Raw genomic sequence first — 12,584 nt, forward strand, 5'->3', positions numbered from 1 at the left:
TCTAAGTCCTCCCTACGGTAGGCATCTTGGCATTCCCTCACTGGGATATGCTTCCCAGTGTACCTTGGTAATCCTGTGATAAGTGGGAGTCCTAGGGCCTTAAGTGGCGGGATCTCACACTTACGCAGGGCACTGGATGACAGCTGAGTGGCGCTGTTTTACAGGTTCCCCCATTCGTTAGTCACTAACGTACGTCGTAGTGACTGAACGAAAGGGAACGTCCGGTTACGTATGTAACCCTCGTTCCCTGAGGAGGGAACGGAGACGTACGTTTCCTTAGCCACGTCAGCTGTGCTGCCTGGAACGCGGAGTTCAGTCTTGGCTCCTGCAGCAGTAACATAATGCGATGTTCGCAGCGTACTTCCTTATATACCCACGAGGTGGGGCGGAGTTACGCATGCAAATTCCGCATGCCCATGGCATTGGCACTGCCATTGGGCGCTGTTGAATACGATGAAGATGATTGGCTTCTAAGCGAAACCCCCATTCGTTAGTCACTAACGTACGTCTCCGTTCCCTCCTCAGGGAACGAGGGTTACATACGTAACCGGACGTTCTCTATCTAAATATTAGGGCTGCTCGATTATGGAAAAAATCATAATCACGATTATTTTGGTCAATATTGAAATCACGATTATGTAACACGATTATTTCACAAGACTTTGGGAATGTGTTGCATTTATTAAAAATACACCTTTCAACAATTCAATTGAAATTGTAACATTTGTTGTACTTTTTGAACTATTAAAATAAATAATATAACATATTCAAATCAAAGTATAAAAGTATTCACGTAAAAATAACCACAAATAAATAAGATCAACAATATGGTTCGGCTAGATATGCTTTTCAGGTACGTCTAACATTAGTTTTCAGGTACAGAAATATATCAAATGTAAAATAACATTGCATATTTGAGTGCATATATTAAAGATTAATCCTATTAAACTTACAAAAGCTATTCAATCAAGAGCGGTGAGTGATGTCCTTATCTTTTGTTGTTTGACATTAAACAGACAGCAGTAAAGGCTACTGCCTCTTTAAGACCTAATGATCGGATATGCGTCGTCTTTATCGACTGTATAAAGTTCACTTAAGGCATATACAGACTATGTCTGCTAGGATACTCATCAAGATGGACATGTTGACATACGTTTTGTGTGAGTTTGTCCGTTCAAGAGCAAGACTTGAAAGTGAACTCAATATTTGCGCGCTGAGAGACGTGTGCGCGCTCTCGGATGAGTGCAGAGACACATTTTCTCACAGCGCGCGCGGCTTCTCATTCGCGTCTTCTGGCACTAAACCCGGGTGATGACGGTGAAAATGACTGGTCATATTCGAAAATATGGCAGCACTCGCATGCATTGAACAAAGTTTACAAAGAGAGAATTATTTGAAAAATATGAGGGGAAAAAAGGACGTTTACACGGCACCCCTGCTCTCGTCAGTTTTTGTTTCTTTATTAGATTGTCATAGGTCACTCTGTTTAATTTTCAAGTGGTTAAACAAATTTGTGGTGTTTCCTTGCGTTGCAGCCACTACCATGTAGCAAATCTTGCACGTAGCATGTTTCTGCTCGTCGTCTGATTCCTCGAAGCCAAACTGTTCCCAGACAACGGAGTTGGTTTTGCCTTTTTTGCTCACCAAACGCTGCTGTAACTGCCCTCCTTCTGCCATCTTTACTCGCACAGAGTTTTTAAATTCCAGCGGATGATATGCACACGAGTCACGAGACTCGCGACCTGAGAGAGTTTGTGGCTTCGGGAGGGGCGGATAAGCGCGTGCGCGTTTCATTCAGAACGCAAGACAAAATAAGAGTGTTCTTGCAAAACTGAACATGGCAAAATAATCGTTTTTTCTCGATTGTACTATTTTGGTGATCGTTGGGAGGCAAAATCGAAATCGAAATCGAAATTCGATTAATTGCACAGCCCTACTAAATATGTAGGAAATATTAAATATGAACATATGTGTGATTATAAGCAGAAATTGTATACCTTGCATTATCTTGCTTGGAGGAACAGCATAAATGCTTGGAATTAGTATTGCATGGTCTTAAAGTCTATTTAGCCAGTGAATCATTTAAATGAATTTACTGAACTAATAAAAACGATATTATCTAACACATAACATAATTACATAACCAAGGTGAATATGTAGGCTACAACATGAATTAAGTTGTATGCATATACCTAAAAAAAACATAAATCTGTATTGAGATTTCAAAATGAACACTTTGACATTTGCCGTAGTCCTGTATGTAGTTTGCTCACACTTTTAATAAGAAGGGACATTACGTGCTAACGATGTTAAATAGCCATTTACATGATTAGGACATTTGCGTTGTAATCAACAGGATCGGCGGAAGGACCCACGAAGTGGGCGGGTATTTAGCCTTTTCTGGTTTAGTGGCGTAAATCGCAGTGGCACCAATGCTGTACAGAGAGACTTTGGATAAACGCTTACTTGAAATCAGATGGCATAGTGGCTTCATTTGTTTTGATCTCATGAGAAATTAGAAAATAAGTTATTTTATTATTAAGTTTTTAACTATCATGAGTGGCATCTCTCAACTATCACCGCAGTAGAATGTCTCAGCGTGGACGCACATCATCTACGCTGGGTGTAGTAGGTGCAAAAGGTGTAAATATTTATCGGAAGGCTGGACTAAGCCCAGTGTAGAGCTTACACCCCAAAAATCTTGACCCATAGAATAACATTCTTAGTATATGTTCTGCATGTGTTCAGTAAACAGTATGTTACAATTTTGTTTTGTTTTTACAAACTGACAGACTACTGACAAATTGATTCCCTGTTGTGATCAACAGCATGTCACAAAAATGAAAATTATCCCATCATTTACTCACCCTCAAGCCATCCTAGGTGTATATGACTTTCTTCTTTCAGCCAAACACAATTTGAGTTATATAAAAAATTGTCCTGGCTCTTCCAAGCTTTATAATGGGAATGAATGGTATCTTTTGAAGCCCAAGAATGTGTATTCATGCATCATAAAAGTAATCCACACGGCTCGAGGGGGTTAATAAAAGCCTTCTGAGGCCATATATATATATATATAATTTTATAAACTACAATCCATGGCTTCCGGTAATGGCTGTACGCAAGTCTAGTTCCAGAGGAAGAGTGACTTAAGACCCCTCAAGCCATATGGATTACTTTTATGATGGATGGATTGATGTGTCTTATGAACTCCGACTCTACTCACTCCCATTATAAAGCTGGGAAGAGCCAGGATATTTTTTGATTACTTTGATTGTGTTTGGCTGAAAGAAGAATGTCATATGCACCCAGGATGGCTTGAGGGTGAGTAAATCACTGGGTAATTAAAACATTTTGGTGAACCAACTAACCCTTTAAGTTTCATTATCCTGATCAGTTTTTTTAATAGAAGTGCTGTTCTCCTATAATAAAACTAAATAAGTAGCTTGGAGCATCAACTTTTGCAATTTTAAAAAGAACGTGTTTAAGCGTGTGTGCTTGTGAAATCACCTGACAGGTACGAGTCAGGAATATTCTGTTCTAGAGCACAGTCATACATCCGGATATATGACAAAGACATTACACACACATGCTCTTCAGTACTCTCTGCAAGAGCTTCTAGGTCCTTGTGATTTTCTGGATGAAAGAGCTCAGAAGAAAGTAGCTGGACTCTGAGAACTGAGATTTTAGGAGACAGCCACCTTGTAAACACATCACACTCTCACTCAAGTCAAAGTTGAAACACAGACCACATCACAACTGTGACTCGGCTGCGTTCTCCTATGAATCATTGCAGACTAGGGGTTGTGCAATAGTGACAAACAATTTTTTTTCTGGTATTATGTTGATAACAATAATTACGCAATTTTGATTCTAAGCATGTTCTTATGTCCGTACCTTGACTGGTTTAGGCCTGTCGTGGACAGCTGACTCCCAAAGCTTTTCAAATTCTTCATAATTCTGTGCAGTGGTTAGTTCACAGCAGTGACTGAAATTACATTTTATCTTAAGGCCCATAGTTTAACTTCTTGTTTATTGAACTGCTGTTAAATCAATATCTATTGCAATCATGCTGATATTCACAAAAATGAGCATGTTTGCTCATGTGATATTCCTTGAAGGGGGCATACCACACACAGTTTCTGCCAATCTCATGTTAATCTTGAGTACCTAGTATTGCATCCTTCATATGTCCGAAGAGTCTTTAGTTTTATCATATTTATATTACATATAATATAAATCATATATAATTTTGCATTTGTTTGATCAAAAATACAGTAAAACAGTAATATTGTGAAATATTATTACAATTTAAAATATCTGCTTTCAATTTGGATATATTTTAAAATGTAATTTATTCCTATTTATTTATTCCAATAATATAATAAATATTTAAGACAGATACGCTGTACCGATTCTTTCCGAAAACAGCCAAGCTCGTGGTGTGCTGTGGGTGGATCTAAAGAGTCACGAGCACACACACACACAGACAAACACACATTACATCATGGCATTATCCCTGTATAACTTTCTATTCACTATACGTTCGTGTTGTTTTCATAATATTCCCGATTGACAACAAAACACAGACAATTGATGCAGTTTCACTCACCGCCTGCGGTTTCGACTCAGAAACCGGGAACAAACAAACACACTTGCAGAACTCCATTGCTGCTCCAGAAAAACAAACTGCATCCACTGTTTCCTTAACACTGGGTTATTTGGGAAGCTGAACCAAATAAAGAAGGTGATCTTTCCTTCACAACCAGAAACACACTTCTTTAGTGACATTATTGATGTTGTGGTCTAAAAACAAAATGACAGAGCTGCCGACGGCTTCTGTAACCCGAACTTTATGACTTCATAAAGGGCCATACTTATTCGAATCCTGAAGGAGTGTATTTGGCATTGAAATTGTGGCCATGTTTAGCATGTTTAGCACTCTTAAACAGTGTAAATAAGTAAGAATGCATGAAATAGCATTAGACCCCACCCCCTCTTTAGCTCTGTCATATAGAAATCCCTTTAGCTCTGTCATATAGAAATATAACACAAAAACGGATATCATTTTGGGGACATTCTAACTGCATTCAAATAGGCTACATCATGCTGTAAAAGCATAGACTATCAAGGTATGTTTTTTATTTGTTTTTTTTTGCAAATTGAATGACATATTCAATACGTTTTCACATTATTAAAACAACAATTATGACATTATCGTAGACTAAACATATCGAATACTGCTAGTGCAGGTTGTGTGTTCATGTTCCAGTGTGTGTTACTGATGAGTTCTTAGCATCGAGCATAAACCATTGCCCCAGGCACTGCTGCTGACATATTGCATTATGTGTTTGAGTGTGTGTGTGTGTGTGTGTGTGTGTGTGTGTGTGTGTGTGTGTGTGTGTGTGTGTGTGTGTGTGTGTGTGTGTGTGTGTGTGTGTGTGTGTGTGTTTTCGGAAAATCACGCCCAGCTCGTCTTGTGACAGTCCTGAAAAAGAACTGTGTGCCCATTGTGTTAGTTTGTGTGTGTAAACCTCCCTTAGTTTGTTTGTGTGTGTATTTGTGTGCCTATTTAGATTCTCTGTTTGCATGATTTTGTCTGAGTATGTTTGAATGTCCTTATCTACAGTATCAGTAATTGTTAGTATAATGTATACATTTTACTAATGTATATAAAGTGTATATTTTTTATACCTGTTTGTGTGCGTGTTCTTTGTGTGCATCTGTTGCTGTGCGTCTCTGTTCTCACACATAAAAGCCTTTGGCTTGGGCCTGAAGGCTGGCATGCATGTCAATGACGCTGCTGTTGTGTTGTGGAGGTGATATGTGTGCACAGAGCGCTTTAACTGCTCTAAGACAATGCAACTCCTCACTCATCACACACAGCAGTCCTCAATCACACAGATGCTGCTGACAGACCTAAACACACCACTATTATCATTTAAAGATGCTCCCACAAACTGCAAGTTGACTGTCTCAGTATGAGAATACTTGGTCTGGTCTAGATCAGGATATGATGCTAGATTAGAAAATCAGAGGAATAACACACACACACACACACACACACACACACACACACACACACACACACACACACACACACACACACACACACACACACACACACACACACACACACACACACACACACACACACACACACACACACACACACACATACACATAAGTATATTATATATACACCTCCTTCTGTGTTCCACAGAAGATTGAGAGTTAAATGGGTTTGGAACAACATGAGAGTGACTAAATGATTATGAATATTGATTTAATTGGATACTAAACTTCACTTGTTGTTTTTCGCTCAGGTCTAATACATTATCCAGCCGGAGGACATTGAAGAATTCCAGATTAGTATGTAAGAAAGACGATGTTCATGTGTGCATCATGTGCCTACGAGCCATCATGAACTACCAGGTAAAACACACTTTTGAATCTATATTAGTGAGGACCTCTCATAGACTCAAAGATGTTCCAGTCCCTCCAGTTTTTTTGCGATTCCTCACTGCGATCCAGCCTAATTAGCTTTTTAATGCACAATGTGATAAACGTGGAATAAAAAAAAGGCAAAATTTCCCTAAAATTCTGGAAATTATCTCCACAAAATCAGTCATTTTGATCACACACACAAAAAAGTAATGAAATCCTGGTGGGACTGATTTTCATACTAAGTAAATTATATTTGCAATATTCATAACACTCACACAAACCTGTTGACATTAGATTTAAAGACAAACAAGATCATACACAGTGAGGTCCAGCTATCAACAGGTTTGTTAGTGAAGACATTTTGAGCCTCACATACAGATAATCCATACACACACAGACACGTTGATTCATGAAAGCTGTTTGGTCTTTATCATGTTTTATGTTGAGATAATAAATCTTGAAGTTCCTGCTATGTTTACTAATTAGTCCTCTTTCTGTCTCTCTCGCAGTATGGCTTCAACATGGTCATGTCTCACCCTCATGCTGTGAATGAAATTGCACTAAGTCTGAACAATAAGAATCCCAGGTAACCCATTGAGATGGAGTAAATGTGTGTGCGTGTGTGTGTGTTCATGAAAGAAAGAGCACTTTCCCAGAATTCACCGCTTTAATTCATGTGAGTTGTGACTCCTCTTTCAGAGTCATAAATGCTGGCAGCTATAACAACAGATGCCTTAATCTGTGTATGTGTGTGTGTGTGTGTGTGTGTGTGTGTGTGTGTGTGGGGGGGGGTCTTTACTCTGTCAGTGCAGATGACATAAATTGGAGAAATGACTATTAATTTTGGTTATGTACACTACTGTTCAAAAGATTTTTTTAAATGTTTTTGAAAGAAGTCTCTAATGCTCAACAAGGCTGCATTTATTTGATCAAAAATACAAAACAGTAATATTGTGGAATATTATTACAATTTAAAATATCTGCTTTCTATTTGGATATATTTTAAAATGTAATTTATTCCTATGATGACAAAGCTGAATTTTCAGCATCATTACTCCAGTCTTCAGTGTCACATGATTATTCAGAAATCAATCTAATATGCCGATTTGATACTCAAGAAATATTTCTGATTATTTTCAATGTTGAATACAGTTTTAATGCTTAATATTTTTTTGGGAAACCATGTTACATTTTGTTTTAGGATTCTCTGATTAATAGAAAGTTCAAAAGAACAGCATATTTGAAATCAAAATCTTATGTAACATCATGGGCCCTATCATACACGCGTCGCCAATCGCGACGCAAGTGTTTTTTGCTAGTTTCAGCCTGACGCAGTTCTCATTTTCAGTGCCATGTTGTTTAAATAGCAAATAGCAAAACGAGGTGTATTCAGGTGCATTGTTGGTGCATTGCTATTTTGAGGCAACTGAAAACGCAGTATTTTTGTGTTATTTAAAGAGCGCGTTGGTAATATGTGCCTATACACTCTGCTTATTACACACACAGGGACGCTCAGCAGCACACAAACATTTTTAAATATCAAAAATCAAAGGATTCCTCTCTGGAAAAGCATTCAGTCTTTCCTCTTGCAAATTCCGCCATGTAAATAGTGAATCCGCCATGATGCAAGCGCAACTGGCTTTTAAAGGGAATGGGAGATGAGACTCTAAGTGCATTCCATTCGACAGGGTCCCTAAGCAGTGTTCACTGCTCCCCACTCACTCGAAGTGGACTTTGCTTAATCACTCATTTGGAATGCCCTGCAATGTTATCAAATAAAGGCAATGATGGGGTCGCACAGATTATGAAATAGCTAACATAACATAACATTAATATTGTAATTTATTTTACAAAACACACAGTATAGTATAATCAAAACATTGTATTAGTCTATTAGTTTTATTAGTTTGCATATACTTGTATATTTGATTGACTATTAACAGATTTGATGTTGAATATGAAAATCAATATGATTTTGAATATGAACAACTCAATATGAAAATACATTTTGATTTGGTTAACTGTATTAATGTGTTCTTAATCAATGGTCTTAAAAGTAGCGGTCTCATCTCGTGCGCTTTCTTTCCCATGTGCAACATAAGCCCCGTTTCCATACCCGGAACAATTTGTCCCAGGAACTTTCTTCCCAGGAACTCTTGTCCCCCCAGACCTGCTGCTGTCTGCGTTTCCATCGTGGTCTAGAGTACTGCAAAGGACCGCACGCGACTTTCCAGAGCCCACTGGATTTCATCCTCCGCATATAAGCTTAATAAAGCCTGAACCTCGTCGTAGGTCCATTGGTTGCATTTTTTAAACTCCATTGTTGATTCGAATAGCAAACAACTCTTACTACATGCACCACAACTGACTTTTAGGTTGAAATAAAATGCTGCGTGAGCTCAACCAATCAGCATGTTCAGCGCCTATGTCCCACCCCCGAAAGTAGAGTAACCCCAAAGTCCCTAGTTCCTGGGAAAAATTCCTGCAGTGGAAACGCGGCTATAGTAAACATTCTTCAGGTAAATAAAGTAAAATATAGACAGTTATATTGCCATAACCATGTTGCCCTAGTTTGTATAATAATAACTATGAATATTCAAATGCATACGTAAACTCCTCCATTGCAAGAGCCATTTAAAAACTCTTCCAACGGCTCTGCTCCATCATTAGTTCAGATAGGTGATGTGACGGCCAATGACTGTTGGGGGATTTTCACTCCACTTCCTGTGAAGTGATGTATCGATGTTCCCTTCTTCCCTATGCCATTCGCAGTGCCCTTCGAACTAAACATGTTCGCTCACTTCGGAATGGATTCTCACTTAAGATGGCGGAATACCCTGTGAAGTCCACTTCGCGACCCACTTACGGTCAAATGGAACGCACCTTCTGATTGGTTTATTACATGTTACACCCAAAACACACCCGTGACTCATTAAGAGAATAGGGACAACCCTTTTAGACCATGCACCGGGTGCGCCGACCATTTTTCCTATCGTTAAACTAGCAAAAGTTGATTTGGACACCCCTAAATGCACCTGCGCCGTGCGCTTTAGATCATGTGCTTAAGTTGTTAAAATAGGGCCCTAAATTTCACTACATTTTTCTAAATTTTTCAACTAAATATCGAAATAAATCTAATTATTAAACTAAATTAACCATATAAACTAAATTACTGATCTAAAGCCCACACTGCCTCTGTATGATAATTGAAATGAACTGATGACATCACTGTTTTCTTCAGAATGGCTATACAGCTGAATAAAATTATGCTGCATTATTTTCCTGTTTAACACTGTAAAGCTGCTTTGAAACAATCTGCGTTGTTAAAAGCGCTATATAAATAAAGTTGACTTGACTTGACTATAAATGTCTTTACTGCAATGTTTGATCAATTTAATGTGTCCTTGATGAATAAAAGTATCAATTGTTTTTTTTAAAGAAAAAAAAAATCTTTCTGACCCCAAACTTTTGAATGGTAGTGTAAAGGCTAAATTCTAAAGGCTACATACACACTTTCAGTTCAAATCAGATTATTTTTGTTTTCGATTATAATCCTGATCTAAATTATTGACTGTCCACATTGGGTATCGCAACGGTTCAGATCCAATTTATGTGTCCATGCCACTCTGGTTTCTATGGCAATTACGTTGGTAGGCATAAGCCAAAAACAACAACTGCAAAATGGAGTGGTTTGCAATACAGACATTGTCTTCTTTACAACATGACATGTGTCTCATTTCAAAGACTGTGTCCTCCAGAGCTGCATACGTCATAAAGGATGTCTTGTTTCAGAACAGTAACCATTATAAAATTGGCCGTTATTCCTAGTGAAGCATAAAGTGACGTATGCAGCTGACAAATGCGACCTCCGGAGGACGCAGCTTTCGAAATGAGACACAAATGTGTAGCCACTGCGCTGGACTCCTGCATCTTCATGCGTGGCTTTATTCCACATGGTCGTCCATTACAGTGTAACTTTCTGCTCGACCTGCGCTTTGCAACAACACAACAAATAGGATTTCAAACCACATATGAAAGTAGCTCGAAACGGATTTGTAACAACTGCATTTCTTGTGATATTTTTTTGCTGTTCACACTTGCTAAATATGATCAGATTCCAATTGGATATCCACAAAAATATGATTTGGACTGACAGTCTGGACAAGTCTTTAGAGATACAGTTCAGTAATGATAAATATGTTTTAATATGTGTGCTATTATTCTCTGCTGGTGCAGGACCAAAGCTCTGGTGCTGGAGCTGCTGGCTGCCGTGTGTCTGGTTCGAGGAGGTCATGAGATCATTCTCTCTGCCTTTGATCACTTTAAAGAGGTACATAAACACTAATGCTTCAGACACAAAAACATGACTCTGCTTCAGATAATAGAATTGTAGAAACACTGTTTACAGATTAAAAGCTGTGACCTGTATATCAGAAGTCCCCCAATCATAGTTTAATAGACATGAGACACATCATTCTACCTAGTGGAGTGTAGTGGCGTTTTAGGCTGGAAGTCCTGTACAGTAAATAGGTTTAGACACACACCTGCTAAACACATTGGTATTGATTAGTTGTGGGAGGATCTCCACACCTTCTGAATTTGTTCATATATCTTGTTTCTGGGGAGGTGTGATCAAGCTAATATTATTTCCTAAGGGGACGATATGTGAAATAAATTGAACTACTGGATCAAGGTGTTTTTGAAATATCAATGATCTTATTCTCCTGTTATCAAAATCACTTTTTCAGTTTCTCTGGACATTATTTTACTGCACAAGTTCTTTCTTCATTGCTTTGCAGGTGTGTGCAGAAGATCAGCGGTTTGAGAAACTCATGGAGCATTTCAAGAATGAAGATAATAACATCGATTTCATGGTATGTGTAGTTAGACCAACATCCAAATATACACATTTTCATTTGCAAACATGGTTATTAATCCTCTAAAATACATAACATTGAGAAATAATAAATAAATAAAAAACAAATGGATTATTGCAGAAGAGCTTCATTAAGCTTTTTGGCCCACGGGCCGCCTGTTGCAGACCACTGCCTTATGGTGTGTAATAGGCCTACATATTAAATAAACAAAGGTAGCTGAAAACACAATCTTGTAAGTGCTAATGTTCATGTAAGTATGCCTGACTGGACATTTTCCCACATATTACACAGCTACTTACCAAATAAATGCACATTATGTATTGTATGATACAAGTTGAAATGAGTATAGTTTGTCATTAAAGAGTGTGGAGTGATATGAGAGACATGAAACACAGCTATGTAGGAACAATGTTCTGTTGTTCTGCCCTCATTATATAAAAACATTTAAATTCAGTGATTGACAAGTCTGAATTAAAGTATTTCAGAGAACTGTGTAATCAAGTCAATTTTATTTGTATAGCACCTTTCGCTACACACATAGTTTCAAAGCAGCTTTACAGAAAACCATTCATGTTAATGTTAATAATATTTTAATATCTTCATGCCTTATGTGGCTCAATTGTAAAATGTAGATTTTGAGGTTTTCACAAAAATGAGTTCATTAAGCCCTCGCGCTCCAAAGAGCAATTAAACATCTAAAAGTACACACAGAAAAGTATAAAAGTATACACAGAATTACAGTACTTCAAAATATCTGTCATGGCAAGTATTCACACAAACATTATCTGTTATGTCTTAAATTAATGTTTGTTGGGGAAAAACACCTGATGTGTAGCATTATATTAGATCCGTGCATTACAGTAGGTCTTTATATATAGACTGTCTGTTTTATTAATGTTAATCAAACAAAAAAAGTTGAATATATATTTTTCCTATAGATATTTGGTTTTGAGTTGTGTAATAAGCCAACATACTGATTAAACGAACATGTGAAGGTTAACCCTCATATTATCTTTATGGTCAAATTGAAACCATTCAAAGCTTAACATTTGTAAATACATGATTGACTTTTTTTTTTTTTTTTTGCTACAGATTGAATGACTTTTCCTAATTTAATGGGGACAACTCTGTAAACATCAAATTAACATGATGATATTTTTCCAATGTCCTGTACACATTTTTTAGCATCTGTGTTCTTTAGGGTCAATTTGACCCCAGGCTCTTTTAGCTGTATAAAACTTAAGAAATATCAGAATGTTA

General features: G+C 37.7%; 1 protein-coding gene across 4 annotated transcripts in view; it reads left to right on the forward strand.

Annotated features, from left to right (window-relative positions):
* Nucleotides 1–12,584, forward strand: part of fmnl2a (formin-like 2a) — a 141,211-nt gene that overhangs the window by 95,880 nt on the left and 32,747 nt on the right. For all 4 annotated transcript variants that reach the window (XM_079821919.1, XM_079821917.1, XM_079821918.1 and 1 more), the window contains exons 7-10: nt 6,327–6,435; nt 6,957–7,033; nt 10,684–10,777; nt 11,247–11,321. In XM_079821919.1, coding sequence (XP_079678045.1) covers nt 6,327–6,435; nt 6,957–7,033; nt 10,684–10,777; nt 11,247–11,321 — 355 coding nt within the window. The remainder of the gene's footprint in view (nt 1–6,326; nt 6,436–6,956; nt 7,034–10,683; nt 10,778–11,246; nt 11,322–12,584) is intronic.

The sequence above is a fragment of the Gobio gobio genome (assembly GCF_949357685.1).
Source record: "Gobio gobio genome assembly, chromosome: 7".
NCBI classification, from domain to species: Eukaryota; Metazoa; Chordata; class Actinopteri; order Cypriniformes; family Gobionidae; genus Gobio; species Gobio gobio.